Source organism: Xenopus laevis, chromosome 5S (genome assembly GCF_017654675.1).
Source record: "Xenopus laevis strain J_2021 chromosome 5S, Xenopus_laevis_v10.1, whole genome shotgun sequence".
Lineage (NCBI taxonomy): Eukaryota > Metazoa > Chordata > Amphibia > Anura > Pipidae > Xenopus > Xenopus laevis.
The window spans coordinates 12,283,979-12,307,921 of NC_054380.1; the positions used below are offsets into that span (position 1 = coordinate 12,283,979).

At 39.5% G+C, this 23,943-nt stretch overlaps 1 protein-coding gene across 1 annotated transcript in view; it reads left to right on the plus strand.

The window, feature by feature from the left end:
- Positions 1 to 21,629, plus strand: part of tmem63a.S (transmembrane protein 63A S homeolog) — a 35,677-nt gene extending 14,048 nt beyond the window's left edge. Inside the window, 22 exon segments of the mRNA NM_001095283.1 lie at positions 1,686 to 1,901; positions 2,069 to 2,148; positions 3,113 to 3,179; positions 4,727 to 4,764; positions 5,913 to 6,055; positions 8,704 to 8,755; positions 9,209 to 9,317; positions 10,132 to 10,202; positions 10,624 to 10,704; positions 11,169 to 11,292; positions 11,575 to 11,708; positions 12,535 to 12,672; positions 12,979 to 13,132; positions 13,229 to 13,335; positions 13,947 to 14,033; positions 15,259 to 15,324; positions 15,507 to 15,669; positions 16,029 to 16,134; positions 17,037 to 17,204; positions 18,440 to 18,555; positions 19,914 to 19,976; positions 20,944 to 21,629. Of these exon segments, the coding sequence (NP_001088752.1) occupies positions 1,710 to 1,901; positions 2,069 to 2,148; positions 3,113 to 3,179; positions 4,727 to 4,764; positions 5,913 to 6,055; positions 8,704 to 8,755; positions 9,209 to 9,317; positions 10,132 to 10,202; positions 10,624 to 10,704; positions 11,169 to 11,292; positions 11,575 to 11,708; positions 12,535 to 12,672; positions 12,979 to 13,132; positions 13,229 to 13,335; positions 13,947 to 14,033; positions 15,259 to 15,324; positions 15,507 to 15,669; positions 16,029 to 16,134; positions 17,037 to 17,204; positions 18,440 to 18,555; positions 19,914 to 19,976; positions 20,944 to 21,096 (2,412 nt within the window). The 5' untranslated portion in view covers positions 1,686 to 1,709 and the 3' untranslated portion in view covers positions 21,097 to 21,629.
- Positions 21,630 to 23,943: the final 2,314 nt, after the last annotated feature.

Sequence of the window (23,943 nt, forward strand, 5' to 3'; positions counted from 1 at the left end):
AACTGGCTACAGGATCAGGTACAGAGGGTGGTTGTTAATGGTACATTCTCTACTTGGAGTAAGGTTCTTAGTGGGGTCCCCCAGGGCTCGGTATTGGGTCCACTTTTATTTAACTTGTTCATTAATGACTTGGGGGAGGGTATTGTAAGTAATGTATCAGTGTTTGCAGATGACACAAAACTATTCAGCCCAATTAATTCCATCCAGGATGCGGCATCCTTGCAACACGAACTGGCAATCTGGGCAGCTAAGTGGCAAATGAGATTCAATGTTGATAAATGTAAAGTCATGCACCTGGGATGTAAAAATATCCACTTATAACCTTAAAGGAGAAGGAAAGTTACGGAGGCATTTTATTGCCAATAGATTAGCTGCAATAGTGCAAGCTAGAATGCTATATTTATTCTGTAGAATGTTTTACCATACCCGAGTAAAAAGCTCTAGAAACTCTCTGTTTGTTTAGGATAGGAGCTGCAGTATTAACATGGTGTGACATCACTTCCTGCATAAGTCACTCTCTGCTCTGGGCTCAGATTACAGCAGAGAAGGGAGGGGAGGGGGAGGAAGAGGAGCAAACTGAGCATGCTCTTGCCCAGGGCAATGAACTTTAAGCTGAAGGCAGGAAGTCTGATACAGAAGCCCATGAGTACACAATAGAAGGAAATAAATGCAGTGTTTCTTTTGACAGGGGACTCAGAGCAGCACTACTTTGGGGGTTTACTGGTATATTTAGATGGACCTTTCTGCTAAGGCTTACTTAGTTTTAACCTTTCCTTCTCCTTTAATGGGACTGCACTAGGCAAATCCATAATGGAAAACGACCTTGGAGTCCTTGTAGATGATGATAAACTTGGCTGTAGCAAGCAATGCCAGTCAGCAGCATCAAGGGCAAATAAGGTCTTGAGTTGTATTAAAAGGGGCAGAGATTCACGGGAGGAGGGGGTCATTCTTCCACTGTATAGAGCACTGGTAAGGCCCCATCTAGAATATGCCGTACAGTTTTGGTCTCCATCTCTCAAACAGGACATTATTGTATTAGAGAGGGTACAGAGAAGGGCAACTAAAATGGTAAAAGGTATGGGAAATCTTAGCTATGAGGAAAGACTGGCCAAATTGGGGATGTTCACGCTGGAGAAGAGGCGCTTAAGGGGAGATATGATAACTATGTATAAATATATAAGGGGATCGTATAATAATCTCTCTAATGCTTTATTTACCAGTAGGTCTTTTCAGCTGACACAAGGTCACCCATTCCGATTAGAAGAAAAGAAATTCCGCCTAAATATTGGGAAGGGTTTTTTTACAGTGAGAGCTGTGAAGATGTGAAATTCTCTCCCTGAATCAGTGGTACAGGCTGATACATTAGATAGCTTTAAGAAGGGGTTGGATGGTGTTTAGCAAGTGAGGGAATACAGGGTTATGGAATTAGCTCAGAGTACAAGTTGATCCAGGGACTGGTCCCATTGCCATTTTGGAGTCAGGAAGGAATTTTTTCACCCTCTGAGGAAAATTGGAGAGGCTTCAGATGGTTTTTTTTTGCCTTCCTCTGGATCAACTAGCAGTAAGCAGGTTAAAAAAAAACAAAAAAAAAAAAAAAACTAAATGGTTGAACTTGATAGACGTGTGTCTTTTTTCATCCTTACTTACTATGTTTATGTAATGATGGTTCATTCCTCTCACTCCAGGTATCTCCAGTCTCCTAACCCAGAATGGAGTCCCTTTCTTTCAAACTTGCGTCAAACTCCTCATCCTTCTCCTACTGGATCAGTGGTCCCCTTTTTAACCAGTCAAATGACAGCCAGTCAACCTGTTTCAGCGGGCCTATAGGGAGCACAGTGCTGCAGGGAGTGACGTTTGGAGGGATCCCTACAGTGTTGGTGCTGGATGTTGCTTGTTTTGTGGTAGGAACAACTATTACTTCTGTTGATTGAGCTCCTAACTTACTATCTACTAATTGCTAAAAAATAGCCAACCCAATTTCTTTGTAGGTAGGAAAATCATGTTATTTGGCAGGAGGAATGTAGAAATGATGTGCTGACGCCTTTTTTTATTTCCTTTCTCTATCTAGTTTCTGCTGTTGGCATTTGCCAGCATACGGAAGTATTTCTGGGATTATGGCAGGGTTGCCCTGGTGTATGATGCTGACAGGTATTTCAGTACACAAGTCTAACAAATTAATGTACAGGTTTAGGCCTGTTATCTAGAATGCTCCGGACCTGGGGTTTTCCAGATAAGGAAATTCTGTAATTTGCATCTTCATACCCGAAGTAAAATGAAACCCAATTAAATTGTTTTGCATCCAATAAAGATGACATTTTTGTAATTTAGGTACAAGTGCAAGGTACTGTTTCAATATTACAGAGCAAAAGGAAATATATATATGAAATAAAATGTCTATGGGAGAATAAAAGGGGTATATTTATCAAAGAGTGAAGTTAGAGGTCGCCACAGGCCTCTAGAGTGAAATTCTGCCAATCTCCAATCATTTCTATTTGATTTTTAGAGTATTTATCAATTGGGGAAAATTCATCCTTTGATAAATACACCTTTCCAAATCCCATAGAAATGAATGGAGATTGGCGGAATTTCACTCTAGAGGACTGTGGTGATCTCTAAATTCACTTTTTTATAAATATACCCCAAACAGTCTATGGGAGATGACCTTTCTTTAATTCTGAGCTTTTTCGGTGATGGTTTTCCATATAATGTATTCCATAACTGTAATTATACCTTTTCCCAGCCTAATCTTTTTGAGCTGTCTTGCTAAACCCTTGACACAAGGTTGTTACCTTTTTTAATAATTGTTCTGCTAAGGTACATTGTTAAATAATATCTGATAAACTTGTATAAATGTCACCCTATAAACTGATGGTATGCTGAATGCCAGGCACTGGAAGTAAAACTCATGGAGATTAAATGGGTTGATGATTTACTATGTGTGGATATAGTTTGCTGCCCTGTCCATCTATATATAACCCTTTGATAGCCGCACCTCATCCTGGAGGGGTAGTAATTGTTCTGTAGTAATATGTACAGGTTTTGTGGATTGATTTCTCCTTTGCTGTCTGGGTAGGTTTCTGTATATTAAGAGGCTGTGTATAACCCTTTTCAGCTCTCCGCACTCCCGGTACCGGAGACTCTCCTCATCCTCCAGCAGCGAAGAACTTGAAAGGGACAATGTAAGTATAGAGCGGAACCAGTTAGAACAAAACAGATTGATAGAAACAAATGTGCAGGTATTTATTTACTTGTAGAGGTGAATATTATGAGTCATTTGAAGTCCTATCCTTTGTGTTATTTCTATTAGGCTGAATATAAGGCTATTCCAATAAATAGCAGGGTCTGCATTCTTCTTTACAAACTCAAATATTCACTGTAAAAACTGAAAAATGTTTCAAGATTTTGCTTTCCTTTGAATCACTGAACTAATATTTAGTTGTATAATCAGTGTTTCTGAGAACTGCTGCACATCTGTGTTACATGGAGTCCACCAACTTCCAACAACCTCTTACATTCCACAATTCTTCTGCATGTCTTGCTTTTGCCTCACAAACAGAATTTGAATTAAGGTCCGGGGATTGGGCCACTCCATAACATCATTTTGTTGGTCTAGAACCAAGATGTTGCTCAGTTACTGGTGTGTTTGGGGGTTTTGTCTTGTTGAAACCCCCCATTTCAAGGGCATTTCCTCTTCGGCATAAGGCAACATGACCTCTTCAAGTATTTTGATGTATTAAAACTGATCCATGATCCCTGGTATGTGATAAATAAGCCCAACTCCATAGTATGAGAAACATCCCCATATCATTATACTTGTGCCACCGGCTTCACTCTGTACTGTGACTTGAATTCAGTGTTTGGGGGTCGTCTGACAAACTGTCTGTGGCCCCTAGTCCCAAAAAGAACAATCTTGCTTTCATCAGTCCATAAAATGTTGCACCATTTGTCTATAGGCCAGTCAATGTGTTCTTTGGCAAATTGTAAGCTCTTCAGCACATCTTTTAATTTTTTTTTTTCAACAAATTGGACTTTGCTGATAGCTTGGCTTCACATAGGCACCTTTTAATTGTAACAGTATCACAGGTAACTTTACCCCTTCTTTCTGTCTTCTTCCACGTCTTTCAGGTTTTTAATCAAAGTACGCTGTTCTTCTGTACAATGTCTTGAACAAGCTGTTTTGCTCAGATTATCAGAGAGAAATACACTATAACCAGCAGCACAACATTTGCTTCTTCCTTCCTTGAATAAGGGCCGGCATTGACACCTGTTTTATCAGAGAATGAATGAGTTCATTAATTGAACTCCACACTGCTATTATTCGGAACAAGCTTTTATTATTTTGAATACTGCTATTATTTGGAACAAGCCTCAATTAATGATTTAATGACACACACTCAGCAGCATGTCATGAATGTTGGGTGTGTTGGGTTTCTATTACTTAACTACACCTACTTGTAAATTATTTTCCATGTAGAAATATAATTTCTACTAAAAACAGTGATTGGTCAGGTTAGTGATGTTGACTGCTATTATTGTGAACACAACTGTATGTGCTGGCTACATGCTTCAGTTAGTATGTGCAACTGACCCTTGTACAGTCTGTGATCCCCAAACAATTGCCAGTTAAAATCTGTGACCCCCAAGCATTGCCAATTAAAGTGAAATCATAGCTGCAAAAAAAAAAGGGATGATTTCACATTATGTTCTTGCACATTTTTCCTTCCAGGGTTTTTGCTACTGGATGATGTCTACTTTCCAAATGAAGTAAGTCTATAACCGGGTGTGTTTAAAGTAACCCAACCCCAAGCTTTTGCAGCATTTTAAGAAAACAAATACATTTCTTTATATTTATAGTTTATATCGCAGACATATACAGAAAGAACTCCATGGCACATAAGATGCCAGGGGGCTAGGCAACGTTAAACACTGGTAAACACTATTTCTGTAAATTATATTCGCGCTCCTGACACAAATTTTATTAGTACAGATTAGTACAAATAATGGCCGCAATAGAGGGTTTAGCAGATCTATAGGGAGCTCCAGCAAAGGGGCCACTCTTTTAATCATTGATAATTTTTAGTCCAGAGTTAAACTTTTACCATATATTATTGATTATTCTTACATTATTCTTTATCTTACAAGATTCGAGATGTATTAGTTATAGAAAATGTCTCCATTAACGTTAATGACGTTAAGTATTAAAAAGTAGCAATAAGATTGTAGCCTCACAAAATGTATTTTTTTTTTTTATTCTGGGGTCAGTGACCCCCATTTGAGACCTGGAAAGGAGCAGAAGACAAAGGCAAATAATTCAGAAACGATATTGAAAAGTCACTATGAATTGGCCATTCTATAACATACTAATAGTTTTAAAGGTGAATTGTCCAGTACTAAAGCAAATACTGGATTTTAGGGGAGGGGGTGATATCATAGAATAAAGATCGCTTCAGACAGGTTCTGTCTCACTGTGACAGAATACTCTGTTCTAAATATGGCTAGAATCTCTGCCATAAAGCAGGGCAGGACTGCTGCTTACAATGGGGACCAGATAGGATCTGTGCAGCCACTGGGACAGAATGTTCTGTTATACAGATAGCTAGAATCTCAGCTGCCATAAAGCAGGGCAGGACTGCTGCTTACAATGGGGATCAGATAGGATCTGTGCAGCCACTGGGACAGAATGCTCTGTTATACAGATAGCTAGAATCTCAGCCATAAAGCAGGACAGGACTGCTGCTTACAATGGGGATCAAATAGGATCTGTGCAGCCACTGGGACAGAATGCTCTGTTATACAGATAGCTAGAATCTCAGCTGCCATAAAGTAGGGCAGGACTGCTGCTTACAGTGTATATCTGATTGCACCTCACCAGAATATTGTATGTGCTTTACTCTTGTCTTTTTAATTATCAGCGATGAAGATATCTATCACAGATGTGGAGAAGATGCCACTCACTACCTCTCTTTCCAGCGCCACATAATCTGCCTGCTTATTATCGCCAGCATCCTCTCCGTGGGCATCATCCTCCCGGTGAACTTGACTGGAAATTTACTTGGTAAGGGCTGAATTTCCTTCTGGTTGAAATGAAATACATCTGAAACAAAAACAGTGACTTACTTAAAGGGGTTGTTCACCTTCCAAGCACTTTTTTTTCAATTCAGTTGTTTTTAGATTGTTCCCCAGAAATAAAGACTTTTTTTCAATTACTTTCCATTATTTATTTTTTACGTTTTTTCCAAAATCTAAGTTTAAAGTTGAATGTTCGTGTCTCTGGTGTTTGAGTCTGACAGCTCAGTAATTCAGGTGCAGATTCTGAACTGTTGCAATTTTACAACATTGAGTTGATCCATTTCTCAGCAGCATCTCTGGAGTATCAGCAAGTATTGTATCAATTCTAACAGCTGCCTGTAATGAAACCCAGAGATTCTGCTCAGCAGGAAAAAGATAAGAAACGTATCAACTAAATGTATCCATTTAGAACAGTTTACAGGGTCGGTGACCCACCTCCCAGAGCTGCTTCAGAAGGCGAGAAATGACACTTTACACTTCAATATTAGAAAAACCGTCACACATAGAAAGTCATTGGAAAAAGTTGTTATTTCTAGTGATCTATCTGAAACCAACTAGTTGTTTGAAGGTGAACAACCCCTTAATAAGATTTACATTTTAGGTATTTTTTATGGATGCACCGAATCCAGGATTCAGTTCTGGATTCAGCCTTTTTCAGCAGGATTCGGATTCGGCTGAATCCTTGCGCCTAGCCGAACCGAATCGGAATCCTAATTTGCATATATAAATTAGGGGCCGGTAGGGAAATCACGTGAATTTTCGTCACAAATGAAGATTTTTTTTCCACTTTTTCCTTTCCTGCTAATTAGGATTTGGTTCGGTATTCGGCAGAATCTTTGACCAAGGATTCGGGGATTCGGCCGAATCCCAAATAGTGGATTCGGTGCATCCCTAGTATTTTTGCTTAAAAAGTGAGCCGTCAAATCCTTACTGAAAGATTTAGTTATTGTTTAAAGTTTGCTTACAAGTGCCCCATTTGATTAGCGATGTAAAAACTGCTAATAATTTGATAACTACTAATTAAGTGCTCAGAGGAGGACTCTGCAATTTTACATGAAATTGTCTTGAGAGTTCCTTTAAAACAAAGTTCTCATAGTGGAAGCATATTTCATCTTAATTGTGACAATTTGGACACAAGTACTAAGCACTTCTTGTTACTATACAGCTATTGTTATAATACAATGTAACACTGCTTATATCGTTATGTATGTATATGCACATTGTGATGTCACTGAATTAGAGGGGAGGAGTTATCCACCTCTGTATCTTTATATACCTGCGGACTGTATGGGAGCACTTGAGAGGAGGTTGTACCTCCGAAACGTTGTGTGGAGATCTCAATAAATGACGGAAAAAATTTAGCACAATTGCTATAGTGTGCCATCTTTTCTACATTATATGGATTGTCGGAAATTGTTTATGCAGCAGGGTTTCCAGATTGAGCACCACAGTATATTATACACAGAATCTTGGCCTTTCATACGTTAATTAAAGCATATTATCTGATATGAAGGAATGAAAGGAGATGTTCACCTTCCAAACACCTTTTTCAGTTCAATTGTTATTAGATTGATTTAAAAAAATTCATTTCTGGGGAACAATTGCTTTCCATTTTTTATTTTTTTTGCCGTTTTCTTTTCCAAAATCTAAGTTTAAAGTTGAATGTCCCTGTCTCTGGTGGTTGAGTCTGGCAGCTCAGTAATTCAGGTGCAGACTCTAAACTGTTAAAAGTTTGTAACATTTAGTTGATACATTTCTTAGCAGCATCTCTGGAGTATTAGCATCACCGCACCCGAACCTAACCCGCCCTGTTGCAGCCCGCGCTTCCAGGGTCCTTTTATAGACCCGCGCTGACCCGCCCTGCCGATGATGTCACAAAAAGGGCAGACGAGAGACTATAAAATTGGAACCTGGAAGTCGGATGCAGGCACCCGCGAGGAGCAGTGAGACGTCGACCCGAACCCGCCCGACCCGCGGGTATCGGGTCGGCCCGCACATCACTATTACTCAGGGATTCTGCTAAGTAGGGACAAAGATAAGACATTTATCAATTAAATGTATCCATTTACAACAGTTTAAGAGTCGGCGACCCCCCATTCCAGAGCTGCTTTAGAAGATGAAAAATGACGCTTAACACTTCAATATTAGAAATAGGGATGCGCCGAATCCTCTTATTTTGGATTTGGCTGAACCCCCGAATCCTTTACAAAAGATTCGGCCGAATACCAAACCAAATCCTAATTTGCATATGCAATTTAGGGGTGGGGAGGGAAACCATTTTTTACTTCCTTGTTTTGTGACAAAAGGTCACGCAATTTCCCTCCCCGCACCTAATTTGCATATGCAAATTAGGATTTGGTTCGGCCAGGCAGAATGATTCAGCCGAATCTGAATCCTGCGGAAAAAATCAGAATCACAAACCGAATCCTGGATTCGGTGCATCCCTAATTAGAAAAAAAGTCAGATGTAGAAAACAGAAAGTAATTGGAAAAAGTCTTTACTTCTGAAACCAACTGAACTGGAAAAAAAGTGTTTGAAGGTGAACAACCCCTTTAACTATAAATAAAATATTTAAAGCTACGTACATTCAGACTGTTTGCGGTACAAGCGCTGATATTTTGTTTGCATTTCTAGACAAAGACCCCATGAGCTTCGGGAGGACCACAATTGCAAACCTTCAGCATCAGTGAGTAGAGATATAAATTCTTTTGGTTACAGCTCTGCCGCGCTTTAGATATGCCATTCTTGCAGCATCTTCGGTATTTGTACAACAGGGTCCATCCTGTATTCTTGTCTGGATTTACTGTAAGTGTTTTACCTAGCCAAATTAATACCCAATGGGTTCTAGATATTATATTTTTGAATAAATGTATTGAAACATGAAAGTAATAATCCTTATTGGAAGTTAAACCAGCATATTGGGTTTAATACCTGTATAAGATTTAGGCTAAAAACATTCTTCTACAGACCGAATCAACCGTTATGGTAGTTAGAAACTATCGCTATGGCTGCCCTCTAGTAGCATATTATATGTTTGTTTCTCTATAACATTTCTATGTAAAGCAGTGCATCTATTTTCTTTCCTTCTGTATCTATTTGGTGCTTGGGAAATGATGTTTTAGAAATGTTTTTCCTACAGTGATCGCCTCCTGTGGCTGCACACAGTGGTTGCAGTTGTATATCTGATTCTCACAGTGGTTTTCATGCGCCATCACATTTCTGCTATTAAGTACAAGGAAGAAAATATGGTAAGCACTCACTACACTGCAGGCAATGGGGGATGTCTGCTTCTATTTTGCGTTTCCCATTTACTGTTTGTGTAATTAGGTATTAAAAAGTTAGCACAACTGCCATTCCCTACTATACCTGAGAGTTTAAAGTCATAGTTATAGTGCCACTGCTCTTCTTATACTATGCAGCCATTTCCAGCCACACTTTGATCATCAGTTAATTACCCAAAAGGAAAGCTCATATTTCTTTTATGCACCTTTTGCCCCCAGCCCAGCAACTGCGTAATGCAGCAGGTTTAGCAATTGGTTTTGATTTATGATTATTTGTGGGGTTTTTTTGTATTTTTTAGCTATTTATTCAGCAGTTCTCCAGTTTGCAGTTTCAGCAGTCTGGTTCCTAGAGCCCAAATTACCTTAGCGGACATGCTCTAATTTGAGAGGACCTAAACAGAAATATGAGTAATAAAAAAATAGCAATATCAGTAAATTTGTAACCTTGCAGAGCATTGCTTTTTAGAAGGTGGACTGAGTCAGGAGAAGAAGGCAAATAATTCAAAAACTATGAAAAGTAAAAATAAGGCCAAGGCTAAGTTGCTTAGAATTAGCCGGTCTATAGCATAGTAAAAGTTAATCCAAAAGTGAACCACTCATTTAAGCATGTTACAGTTACAACCAGGGGGGCTAGTTTAGAATAAAATATTTCTCTTTGCTGGGTTTTTGTGCGTGAGTGTGAATATCTGTTTCCCTTAGGCTGGGTCACTGGCAGCTGATTGTCAGCTTTGTCTTGTCCATACATGTACTATATGCCTCAATTCTAGTATTCCTTGTACAGGTGAAGCAGACCCTTTTCATCACTGGACTGCCCAAAAACGTAAATAAAGAGACCATAGACCTGCACTTTAGGTATGGAAAACAGTGAAATTAAGTCTTTGTGTACAATACCATTTGTGTGTTTTTTTTGTGCATGTACACCAGTATGCTGTATTTTTTTTGATGCATAGTGGATAAGGAGCAGCCCCACAAACAACCCACACACATTAGTTAGTTGCTTTATTAATGGGTATATTTGTTTAATGCTATGTTTTGGACCAGGCTGGAGGTTAAGAGCTTATGGTGTTGTTTAAACACAATTTTAATATCAGAAATGAACTTATATAAGGGTAGTTCCATTATTCTCTGTTGATATTTCTCTATAATTAATATTTAAAGTAACAGACCACAGTTTCTATAAACAAATCTCTTAGCACTCACCCATAGGCTGATAATTGATTCCTCCAGAGTTTTGTATGACTGCCATGCCCATTATGTTTCTCCTTTCTCCTAGTGAGGCGTATCCGAGCTGCCAAGTGGAAGAGGTTCACCTGTGCTATGACGTTGCAGACCTGATCCGTCTTTCCCGAGAGAGGTACTGTGATGACATTAATAAAGTCAGTATTGCTCAAAGCTTTACACTGAGCTACACAGCATTGCTGGGCAGAAGGCTAAACTTGTCCAGGTCCTGCACAATTAAAAAAAAAATCTGATGTACCCCCAGCCAGTCCGCTTTCTACCCCAAGGCTCAATGTGATCGATGCAGCAACAAGAGAAGAGAATAGTATCACAGTATGACATAAGCAAGAACTGAGCATGAGTTTTTTAAAAAGGCTAAACTGATACTGACCTGTTCATGTAAAAACTGGATCTGTCGGTTTATCTTCAAGGACTTTATTCAACCTTTATTCAATGTATGCAGAACCCTGAGCTGTGTAGGAACACACAATCCAATATATTGTTTACTTTTCTGTTCTCTTTGTAAATGAATTAATCTTTTCACTTGTGACAATTACTTTCCTTTTTTTTTTTTTTTTTTTTTTTTTTTTTTTTTTTTAGGAAAAAGGCAGAAAAAAATTTGGCATATTTTACCAATCTGCTTAACAAGACTGGGGAAAGAGTTTCAATAAATCCGAAGCCCTGCGGGCAGTTCTGTTGCTGTGTTGTCCGTGGATGTGAAAAGGTTTGTACATCATTTTTAATAAAGGCCTTCTGAATGTAGCTTGTTGGGATCTCCTGCATAGTAGTGTTATAATGACACCCCAATTTTAACAGCCTTGCCTCTCCAAAAAGAAATCATACTTGAATCAAAATATACAGAGTGATCTTTTCCAAATGGGAAGTCTTCTGTTCACAGCGTCCTCGCCCTTTTTACCACCCTCCTCTGATAAAGTTTCTTTTACTGCCAGGGTTTTATTTGTTCACTGTTCCCTCTTACTCACTTACTCTGTCTGTTCCCATGCAGGAGGATGCTATTGAGTACTACTCTAAAGTTAGAGATAAAGTGATGGACGAGTTTGCAAGAAAGCAGGAGGTGGTTCATGATGTTTCTTTGGGAATTGCGTTTGTTACATTTGCAGACAAATCAATGTCGACTTTGTAAGTGCCATTTCATTTATGTATGATTTTTGCAATCCACTTTGTTCGCCTAGGGTCGGACTGGCCCGACGGGACACCGGGAAAAACCTGGTGGGCCCCGGCCCTCATGGGCCCCCACCGGGCCAGACTCCATCTCTTGGTAAAAAAAAACAATTGCCGCCACGATGCGAGCATGCACAGCGGCCCTGGGTAGGAGTCCCGGTGAGCACAGGGACACCGAGTCCGACCCTGTGTTCACCTTCCAAACATTTTTTTCTGTTGAATTGTTTTCAGATTGTTCTCCAGAAAAACAGACTTTTTTCAATGACTTTGCATTTTTTATGTTTTACCGTTTTTCCAAAATTTTAGTTTAAAGTTTAATGTCCCTGTCTCTGGTGTTTCAGTCTGGCAGCTCAGTGATCCCTACATTTAGTTGATCCATTTCTCAGCAGTATCTGTGGAATATTGGCAACTATTGTATCAATTCTAACAGCTGCCTTTAATGGAACTCAAGGATTCTACTCAGCAGGGACAAAGATAACAAATGTATAGACTAAATGTATAAATTTAGAACAGTTACAGAGTCGGCGACCCCCCCCCCCCAAAGCTGCTTTAGAAGGTGAAAAATTAAACTTTACACTTTAATATTAGAAAAAGGGCCACATAGAGAAAATAGAAAGTAATTGGAAAAGTCTTTATTTCTGGTAAACACTCTGAAACCAACTGAATTGTAAAAAGTGTTAGAAGGTGAACAACCCCTTTAAGTGGCTCACTTGGCTAAAGAGTGTGAGTAGAAGGGTTGCAATGCCTGATAGATGCATCACTTTTCCATGTTCCTCGTTTCCAGCATTCTGAAAGATTTCAATGCTGTAAAATGTAGTGGATACCGGTGCGCAAATGAAACCCAGCCATCGTCCTACAGCAAAAAGTTGGGCACATCCAAGTGGAGTGTGACTTACGCCACCTACCCAGAAAATATATGCTGGTGAGTTCTGATGTCACTCTAAACCACATTAGATAGTTGTATGTGTAGTTATATTAATAATGTCATAAATAAATGTATAATATATTGGTAATATATTCAGATTGACTCAAATAATTTCTGTCACTTGCACTTGAATCACAATTGACTGTTCTACCTCTCATCCCTATCACTGGTCACCATGTCACTTTATCAACATACTTTGCACATAATAAAGCACTTTTTTGTTTTTATATTAAATTGTCTGGCCTGAAAATTATTCCTTCACCCTTTATCTATTCATTCGTTGTTTTATTTTTTCTTTTAAAGGGGAAACCTCTCATTACAGGGTGCAAAGTGGTGGGCCCGATGTTTGGGCATCAACTTTTGCCTCTTTATTGTGCTCTTCTTTCTAACAACACCAGCCATTATTATATCTACCATAGACAAATTCAACGTCACCAAACCTATCCAGGACCTAAATGCAAGTACATTTTTGCTTTTGGCAGAGCTGTGATATCCTATAATCGGTGAATGCATGAAGAGTCTGGGCTGAAACTTTCCTTATTTCTCTCTGCAGAACCCTGTGATCAGCCAGTTCTTCCCCACTCTCATGCTGTGGTCATTCTCCGCCCTGTTACCCACTATTGTATATTACTCCACTATATTTGAGGCTCACTGGACAAAGTAAGTACTCAACCCCTCCTGTCCTATTTATATTTCTACTCTCCTCTTCTTTGTTCTCCACCAGATTTTTGAGATTTTTTTTATGAGATCAAACCCAGTTTTATCTTATAACCTCTGCCTTTTGGGCATTAAACATATAGATGAGATGAAGATCTCCAGGAGTAGTGAAACAATAATATTTCACTAACTTGCCTTAGCTGTATGGAGTGTACCAATGTTTAGCTGCAATGCAATTTACCCTAGCAACCAGGGAGTGGTTTGAATGAGAGACTGAGATATAAATAGGAGATGGTATGATATGTAAAGGTATGTAATACAAATAATAACACCACTGCAGCCTTACGGAGCAAGAGTTTTTTGTCAGCTGTGGTCAGTGACCCCATTTCAAATGATGGGTAACCTGTTGCAGCAGCAGAAAAACTAACGTGCATTACAGTTATGACCCCTTGCAAGTGACCCTTTTGTCCATTATTCCTTATTGGTGCATAGGCTGTGACAATACAGTATGTCAGAAATCTTCCTTTTCTTGGTTCCTATCTCCAAATCCCTTGCTATCCATTACACTGCTATGCAATCAACATCTCATCTAACTGACTTCATATATTTAACAGATCTGCAGAGAACAGGATCATGATGCATAAAGTGTACATCTTCCTCATTTTCATGGTTCTCATCCTGCCATCTCTGGGACTCACCAGGTAAGAAGCTTCTGACTCTTCTGCTTATGCGCTGTCTCAACCTGGGAAGTCAAATTGAATTAGTAGACTACCTTATTCATTAGTTTTATTTAAAGCACAGAGGCCTATGGCTTTATTAATGCAATGCTAGGTCTTGAAGTAGCAAATCATTCAATATTACCCACATGTGGATGGGCAAATTGCAGAAGTACTTGGTTTGGTTGGTACATTGAGTGAGTGTATCACAAGAGGAATAAGAGGGTGCTGCAGCTTTTTGTCACATGATGCTACAGTTCATTGCATACTGATACATATTTTTTCAGGTACAAGATGCCATTAAGTGAATTTAAGGGACAGAATTATCAAGGATTAAATTCGAAATTAGAATTTTCGAGTTTTTTTTATGGTGAAAACTGTCAAATTTGACTGGAGAGTTTTTCAAAATCGATTTGAGTTTTTAAAAAAATTTGAATTCGATTTTCGAGATTGTTTCATACTCTGGAACTTTAAGAACTCTAATTCAACTATTCTCCACCTAAAACCCACCTACCAAGACACATTTAACTTTAAATTTGCAAAGTCTTTATTAAGAAATAACTTACCGATACTCCGCTTGCGCTCCTCTTCAGAAAAGGCGACAGGTTGACGATCCATTGTGCGGCGCTCGATTTCTTCTCCCTGGCTATCTCCTATACAAGGCAGGGAGGAGAAATCACGCATTGGATCGTCGCCCTGTCGCTGTTTCTGAAGAGGAGCGCAAGTAGAGTATCGGTAAGTTATTTCTTAATAAAGACTTTGCAAATTTAAAGTTAAATGTGTCTTGGTGTTTTTTTGGTGTTACTGGTCCTTTAAGTCAATGGGAGATGTCCAGGGATCAATTTGGAGTTGTTTGTAGCCTTCCTGACATTCAAATTTTTTTCCGACAATAAAACTCGAATCAAGTTTTTAAAATTCAAATCGAATTAGATTTGAGTTTTCAGGTTGACCCTATTCACCCCAGTTTTAAAAAAATATGATTTTTATAAACAATTTTCGATTGGTGGAATTCCCAAGTTTATGGGAGTTTTAAAAACTCACATGAATTCGAAATTCGACGCTCGATAAATGTGCCTCTAAATGTAGCCCTTTTTTAAGCATCTTGTCTATAGTACCATAATTTTGCTGTACTAGTCCACCACTGTGACTCTTACTTGGTGATATGGAACAAGATATTGAGTTAAATAATTCCACTTTTTTCTCCTTTCAGTTTAGACTTCTTTTTCCGCTGGTTGTTTGACAGAGCACTGGATCAGCAAGGTTCCGTCAGGCTGGAGTAAGTCGTTTTCTTATCGAATTAGCATATTTTTTGGTGGGATAGTAAGTGATATTACTCAGAAATCTCCTTTACAATTACCTGGGTAGGATGCGCTTTTAGTAAATGTTCTATAAAGTAAAAAAGCTAATGCTCCAATGAGCCAGACAGTTTACGAACAGCTTTTCCTTATCTCCCTGCAGATGTGTATTCCTTCCTGATCAAGGGGCCTTCTTTGTAAATTATGTGATCGCTTCTGCTTTTATCGGTAATGGCATGGAGCTAATGCGCCTCCCGGGTCTCATCTTGTACACCATTCGCATGATCATGGCCAAGTCTGCTGGAGAGAGGCGCAATATTAAACAGGTAGAAATAAGTAGGGATGTACCGAGTCCGGGATTCGGCCAGGATTCTGCCTTTTTCAGCAGGATTCAGCCGAATCCTTCTGCCTGGCCAAACCAAATCCTAATTTGCATATGCAAAGTAGGATCCGGTTTGGAATCCGGCCGAATCTTTCACAAAGGATTCGGGGGTAAGACCGAATCCAAAATAGTGGATTCGGTGCTTACCTAGAAATAAGTCTTTTGATAATAATCACATTTCTTTTTCATTTATTTCATTTGGTATTTTGCTAATTATTGGTGATCATAACTAAAGTGCTCTGAATTGTAGGCATTTTATGCAGTCTTGATGGAGATGTTTACGCTTTTGACTTACCTTTACAGAACCAAGCCTTTGAGTATGAATTTGGAGCAATGTACGCCTGGATGCTCTGCGTGTTCACTGTTGTTATGGCATACAGTATCACTTGCCCGATCATCGTACCCTTTGGTAAGTGTTGAAAACTGCGGAGGCACGTCTCTAAGACTATGGATGTCTGTTTGACATGAAGCTGTAACCCCAGGAACCCAGTAACGGTTCATTAGGTGTTTGTCTGCATGTACAATACATGCAAACTATAAATTCTCTGTCTCTCTCAGAACAATGGAGAGTTGGGTACATAGTTACATAGTTAAATCGGGTTAAAAAAAGACAAAGTCCATCAAACCCCTCCAAATGAAACCCAGCATCCATACACACACCCCTCCATACTTTCACATAAACTATAGATACCCATATCTATACTAACTATAGAGTTTAGTATCACAATAGCCTTTGATATTATGTCTGTCCAAGAAATCATCCAAGTCCCTCTTATAGTCATTACCTGAATCAACATCACAACATCACCCGGCAGTGCATTCCACAACCTCTCTGTCCTGACTGTGAAGAACCACCTACGTTGCTTCAAATGAAAGTTCTTTTCTTCTAGTCTGAAGGGGAGGCCTCTGGTACGGTGATTCTCTTTATGGGTAAAAAGGTCCCCTGCTATTTGTCTATAATGTCCTCTAATGTACTTGTAAAGTCTAATCATGTCCCCTAGCAAGAAAGAAAACAACCCCAACCTTGACAGTCTACTCTCATAATTTAAGTCTTCCGTCCCTCTAACCAATTTATTTGCACTTAGTCTCTGCACTCTCTCCAGCTCATTTATATCCCTCTTAATGACTGGAGTCCAAAACTGCCGCCATACTCCAGATGAGGCCTTACCAGGGACCTATAAAGAGGCATAATTATGTTTTCATCCCTTGAGTTAATGCCCTTTTTTATGCAAGACAGAACTTTATTTGCTTTAGTAGCCCAGAATGACACTGCCACCTCTCGTTAACTCACTGAACACCCTTTCTCCCCAGGGCTGATCTACCTGCTGCTCAAACATATGGTGGATAGACACAACCTTTACTATGCCTACCTGCCCACCAAGCTGGATAAGAAAATTCACTTTTCTGCCGTGCGCCAGGCATTGACGGCCCCCATTCTTTGCCTAATGTGGCTCTTCTTTTACTCCTTTTTGCGAATGGGTACGTGATTTGTTTTTCATGAATTTATCTGTCATTCACTTACTATGAAAAGGGGAGTTTACCTGTACTTTGGTTTAATGTTATATTGTGAAGCAACCTTTCACTTGGTCTTCAATATTTTGTACGTTTGTGAAGATTCTCATTCATCCAGGTCATGGTATATATATAAGTCAAATCAACTGGACTTGCTCTGTTTTTTTTTTTCCTTGAAGACGTTTCCCAAGTCATCCAACGTATTTTGTACGTTTAAAAAAAAAAAAAATGCTATTTAGTGTCTTCTTGACCTCGACAACCAAGAAACCAATTACCCCTACAGCTTTATTTTTAATATTCTTATATTTTTACTTATTCAGTTAAATTTTAAGCCAGAGAGTGGCACGACAAAAATCTAAAAAAAAAGCATATGGCAATGAAGACCACATAGATATTTATGTCAGAGTTCTGCTATCTACACCATACTGAAAGTTAATTTTAAAGAAGTAACAACATGAAGAAATGCCAAATTATATACTGAAATTACTGCAACAGCCTAATGTTTCAGAATCTCTATAACCGTAATTATTTAGGCCTTCGGAGTTGTACATAGAGGGGTCACCAGCTGAGAGAGAGAGAGATAGACAAATACAAGAGTCCTCTGCACTCAACCCATTATTAATATATTTAAGACAGAGACATTTTGTGCATACTGCTACTGAAACATGCCTTACCCTTTAAACAAAACAGGGATTGTTTGTCCATATATTGCAATATATTTAAGCTGACCAACTACGTCACAGTCATCCCATATCTGGCCAGTCCTACTCTCAATTTTCATCTGATTCATTAAGAATTCAATTGCTTCATTATACATTTTACAAAGGGACTAAGTTTTACCTGCAACTTACTTGCTGCTTTCAAAGTAAAACTCCCAAACTTGGCTGCCCTTTTATTAGACACCAGTGGGATCACCTGATTATAGCTATGGGAAGGGTGGGAGCTACAACATGGAGCTGGTCACTGCTCCTGTATAACTATAACAAACAAGGGAAAGTTGTGCTCACCACTCATTTTTAAAACCATTAGGCGGGGGTGCAATGAAGCTGTGACCACAAACTACATATAGACAAATACAAGTGGTGAGCACAACTTTCCCTTGTTTGTTATAGTTTTCCCTTGTTTGCTATTACAAGATGGTGACCCCCTGTGGCCAACTTTGAAAGCTAATTTTCGTTTTTTTTTTTTTTTAATCTCTTTAGGGTTTACGGCTCCATCAACACTATTCTCCCTAATCATTCTGCTCATAACTATTTTGATCTGCCTGCTTTATACCTGTTTTGGCTGCTTCAGGCACCTGAACCCAATGAATTATAAGGTAAGTGTTTTCTCTTTTCTTTGCCATATTCTAAGGGAAAATGGAAACATCCCAAATAACAGAATCCCTTTGCATAAGCGAGGAACTCCACTATGCGGCTCACGCATGTGGAGTCGCCATGCGTTTTGACGCATGGCGACGTATCGGCTCGAGCCGGATCTTTGAGTTCCTCCCTTAGGCCTTCAGTGGGACTTGTGAAAGGCCTACTGTCATTTGTCTGCCTTGAATGACAGAATGACACGTTTCTCAAGTATAATAAATGCATTTAAAGCAAAGTTCTATTAGCTTTAGAATTTATGGGATACTAACATTGAGACTGAATGTACAGTTATTATGTGTACAACAGAACAAAGATGGCAACACATTGAGGGCAGGCGAGCCGGCATATAGTCTACTCTAAAGCTAGGGCCTATACCTACCAGCTGTGTCCCTGCAGAAATTCTTTCCTGTGGGCTACAAAGAGTTAAGAAGGCATTTTTGTACAATTACCTGGGATTACCACATGTAAACAGTTATACATGCCCCGATTCCTTTGGATGTGGAATGGAAGGTATGTTTGCCAGCTTTGTGGCCCTCAGAAATCTGTTATCACCTCTGATACCTATCACCCTTTAAAGGAGAACTAAACCTTAAAAATGAATATGGCTAAAAATGCTATATTTTATATAATGACCTTATTGCACCAGCCTAAAGTTTCAGCTTGTCAATAGCAGCAATGATCCAGGACTTCAAACTTGTCACAGGGGGTCACCATCTTGGAAAGTGTCTGTGACACTCACATGCTCAGTGGGCTCTGAGCAGCTGTTGAGAAGCTAAGCTTAGGGCTCGTCACTAATTATCCAGCAGAAAATGAGCTTCCCCTGTAATATAAGCTGATGCTACAGGTTTGCTGATTATTAAATTCTGATGCTAATTGCACTGGTTTCTGTGCTGCCATGTAGTAATTATCTGTATTAATTACTAATCAGCCTTATATTGTGACATTTCTATTCTATGTGTACTGTATATTGTGAGTGGGTCCCTAAGCTCAGTAAGTGACAGCAGCACAGAGCATGTGCAGTGAATCAGCAGAAAAGAAGATGGGGAGCTACCGGGGCATCTTTGGAGACACAGATCTTTACTGCTAAAGGACAGTGGTTGCCTTGGGCTGGTACAGAAGCTCAAAACATAATGTACAACATTTCTGTCCTTCTTCTTTAGTTAGGCTTTCGTTCTTATTTAAAAATACCTTTCAGGTAATGTCTCCACGATCCAGTTGTCTGCTGTTTGGCGTACATATAGACAAATCTACTTTATTAACGAAAATAGATCAATGTTGGCTTGCATGTTTATGATCCCTTGCCATTTGTTTGCTGCAGATTGAAGAAAAATCAGAAGGACAGGCAGATACACCGGAGGAAGTGCAACCTCGAAAAGCTGCTGTAAGTCTTCCTTTATGCACAGCACCAATGGGAAACATTCATGGTGGCAGAAAGCCAAAGCCAAAGCCTATCAAAACTTCGTCACTATTTAATTAACTCCTTAGAAAATACTTGCTTAGAAAATGTGAAGATTTATCATCCTTTCTTTATATTAGGGATGCACAGTAAACACTATTTTTGATTCGGCTGAACCCCGAATCCTTTGTGAAAGATTCGGCTGAATACTGAATTTGAATCCTAATTTGCATATGCAAATTAGGGGTGGGAAGGGAAAAAAAATTTTACTTCCTTGTTTTGTGACAAAAAGTCCCGCAATTTCCCTCCCCGCCCCTCGTTTGCATATGCAAATTCGGATTTGCTTGGCTGGGCAGAAGGATTTGGCCGAATCCTGCTGAAAAGAGGCGAAACCTGGCCGAATACTGGATTCGGTGCATCCCTACTTTATATAGTGCCAGCACAGTTACATAGTGCTTTACATTTATTTATAACAAACAGGGGTCCTAAAATAATTAACAAACAAGGGTAACAGAATAGGTAGATTCAGTGTGCCATAAAGATGTTCTGCAGCAGTTATGATATATTGGAATACACCATATTTGGGGATCTGTGCTCAGCAATTTTTTTTAGAGCAATGGTACACACAGTTATTCCAGGTGTTAAGTTGCCGAAGCAGGAGGGCCAAAAATAAACCCAGAATCACCCGTTCATGCTGTTGGACTTTCACTTGACCCATGACTACATCTGTAAGTCTAGGCAATTGCCATTGAAATAAATGAGTAGAAAATCCAAAGGTTTTGTCACCCACCTCCTGAGCTACACATTGCCCATATAATAATAATAATAATAATAATAATATATTAGTATTTATATGATAGAGGTTCATATAACTGATTAATAAATCTAGTAAAATTTGAGAAAAGAATAAAAGTAATAGTTCCCCTTTACAGTGTCTGTTTTGTCTTTTCAGATGTATGTCCCTTATGTATTGCTCTCCGCACCCTCGGAACAAACAAAGTTGGATAGTCAAGATCACCAGACGTACGGCACCCTGGAAGAGACCGATGTAGCGTTTTACACCGAGGAGCAAACTGCACAGCTTGTAGATTATGATGCCTCGTGAAGAAGGAGCCGTTGTAGGAAAGCAACACAAGGGGGAGACCTTGGATCTTGTATTTAGTGGCCAGCATAGAAAAAGAAGGAAGAAAAGGGGAGATATTCTATATTCCGGATACTATGCAGCTGCCCCCTGAACAGCTGGCCCAGCTATAAAGCGCACATGTTGGAGGGCACAGGGGCGGGGGACATGGTTTTTTTAGGATTTCCGGAATGATTGTGCACATTCTTCTGATACTGAGCGGAGCCTTCCATTCAATGCATTTTTTTTATTATTTGGGCACACAGATGTCTCTGCTAAAAGGAGCTGCTTGTGTATTCAGAGTCCTGTTACTAGAAGAGTCGCACTATAGCCAAAATTGTCCAGCAAGGATTGTGCATCTCCAATAAGGACTGGGATCCTGTGTGTGTGTGCATCAAATGAAGGAATCCAAAGCATTTCTGTGTTTAATCCCCTCTGTGCTCCATTTCACTGTAGTATTTATGGACCTTTTAAAGGGAAACTGTTATTTCTACTAAATCTGTATTTAAAAAAACAAAGCACTGTCTTTTGGTCCTAACAACAATTCATGCCTTTTTGGGTATCAAACCAGAACAAGGGGCTCTGTAAGATGATGGGTAACACTTTTAGACCTATCCATGCTTCTGATTGGTCTGCCTGTGCTTCTAAATTGTCTACCCGATCAACTGGTTTGCTGCTGATTGGTTTGATTGGCTACTGATTGGTTAACCTTTTCAGCTGATTTGCTGCTGACTGGTTTGCATGGGATCCTGGCTATTGTGTTTCTGATTGATCCGAATATGCCACTGCCTTGATATGGAAGTTGGGCTCTAAATATGCAGAGAAAGCACGCGATAACCTATAGTGTACTAATAATACAACAATATGGCACCTGCCACCTATATGTATTGGTATAACTATACAGGGAAGAGGTGCCTGGTAGACACATGCAATTCTCCTGTTAAAGGAACAGTAACACAGAAAAATAAAATTGTATTACAGTAATGTGTTTGCAGCAGAAACTCTACTATAGTTTATATTAACAAGCTGCTGTGTAGCCATGGGGGCAGCCATTCAAGCACAGGATACACAGTAGATAACAGATAAGTACTACTATAGTTTATATAAACAAGCTGCTGTGTAGCCATGAGGGCAGCCATTCAAGCACAGGATACACGGTAGATAACAGATAAGTACTACTATAGTTTATATAAACAAGCTGCTGTGTAGCCATGAGGGCAGCCATTCAAAGCTGAGAAAAGGCACAGTATATATATCAGATAACAGATAAAGGAGAAGGAAAGGTTAAAACTATTTAAGCCTTATCAGAAAGGTCTATATAAATTTACCAGTAAACCCCCAAAGTAATGTTGCTCTGAGTCCCCTGTCAAAAGAAACACTGCATTTCTTTCCTTCTATTGTGTACACATGGGCTTCTGTATCAGACTTCCTGCCTTCAGCTTAACCTCATTGCCCTGGGCAAGAGCATGCTCAGTTTGCTCCTCTCCCCCCACCCCTCCCTTCTCTACTGTAATCTGAGCCCAGAGCAGGGAGAGACTCAGGCAGGAAGTGATGTCACACCACATTAATACTGCAGCTCCTATTCTAAACAAACAGAGAGCTTCTAGAGCTTTTTACTCAGGTATGGTAAAACATTCTACAGAATAAATATAGCATTCTAGCTTGCACTATTGCAGCTCATCTATTGACAATAAAATGCCTCTGTAGCTTTCCTTCTCCTATAAGCTCTGTAGTATACAATGGGATTCTTCAGTACTTATCTGTTATCTACTGTGTATCCTGTGCTTGAATGGCTGCCCCCATGGCTACACAGCAGCTTGTTTATATAAACTATAGTAGTACTTATCTGTTATCTACTGTGTATCCTGTGCTTGAATGGCTGCCCCCATGGCTACACAGCAGCTTGTTTATATAAACTATAGTAGTACTTATCTGTTATCTACTGTGTATCCTGTGCTTGAATGGCTGCCCCCATGGCTACACAGCAGCTTGTTTATATAAACTATAGTAGTACTTATCTGTTATCTACTGTGTATCCTGTGCTTGAATGGCTGCCCCCATGGCTACACAGCAGCTTGTTTATATAAGCTATAGTAGTACTTATCTGTTATCTGCTGTGTATCCTGTGCTTGAATGGCTGCCCCCATGGCTACACAGCAGCTTGTTTATATAAACTATAGTAGTACTTATCTGTTATCTGCTGTGTATCCTGTGCTTGAATGGCTGCCCCCATGGCTACACAGCAGCTTGTGTATATAAACTTCAGTATTACTTATCTGTTATCTGCTGTGTATCCTGTGCTTGAATGGCTGCCCCCATGGCTACACAGCAGCTTGTTTATATAAACTACAGTAGTACTTATCTGTTATCTGCTGTGTATCCTGTGCTTGAATGGCTGTCCCCCATGGCTACACAGCAGCTTGATAATATAAACTATAGTAGTACTTATCTGTTATCTACTGTGTATCCTGTGCTTGAATGGCTGCCCCCATGGCTACACAGCAGCTTGTTTATATAAACTATAGTAGTACTTATCTGTTATCTGCTGTGTATCCTGTGCTTGAATGGCTGTCCCCATGGCTACACAGCAGCTTGATAATATAAACTATAGTAGTACTTATCTGTTATCTACTGTGTATCCTGTGCTTGAATGGCTGCCCCCATGGCTACACAGCAGCTTTTTTATATAAACTATAGTAGTATTTCTGAAGCAAACACACCAGTTTTACCAGTGCAGGGCAACAGTACATTATATTGTCATTCCTTTTAAAACATTTTCATGTTTTGGTGTTACTGTTCCTTTAAAACCGAGTAACTGTAAGCATAGGTGCA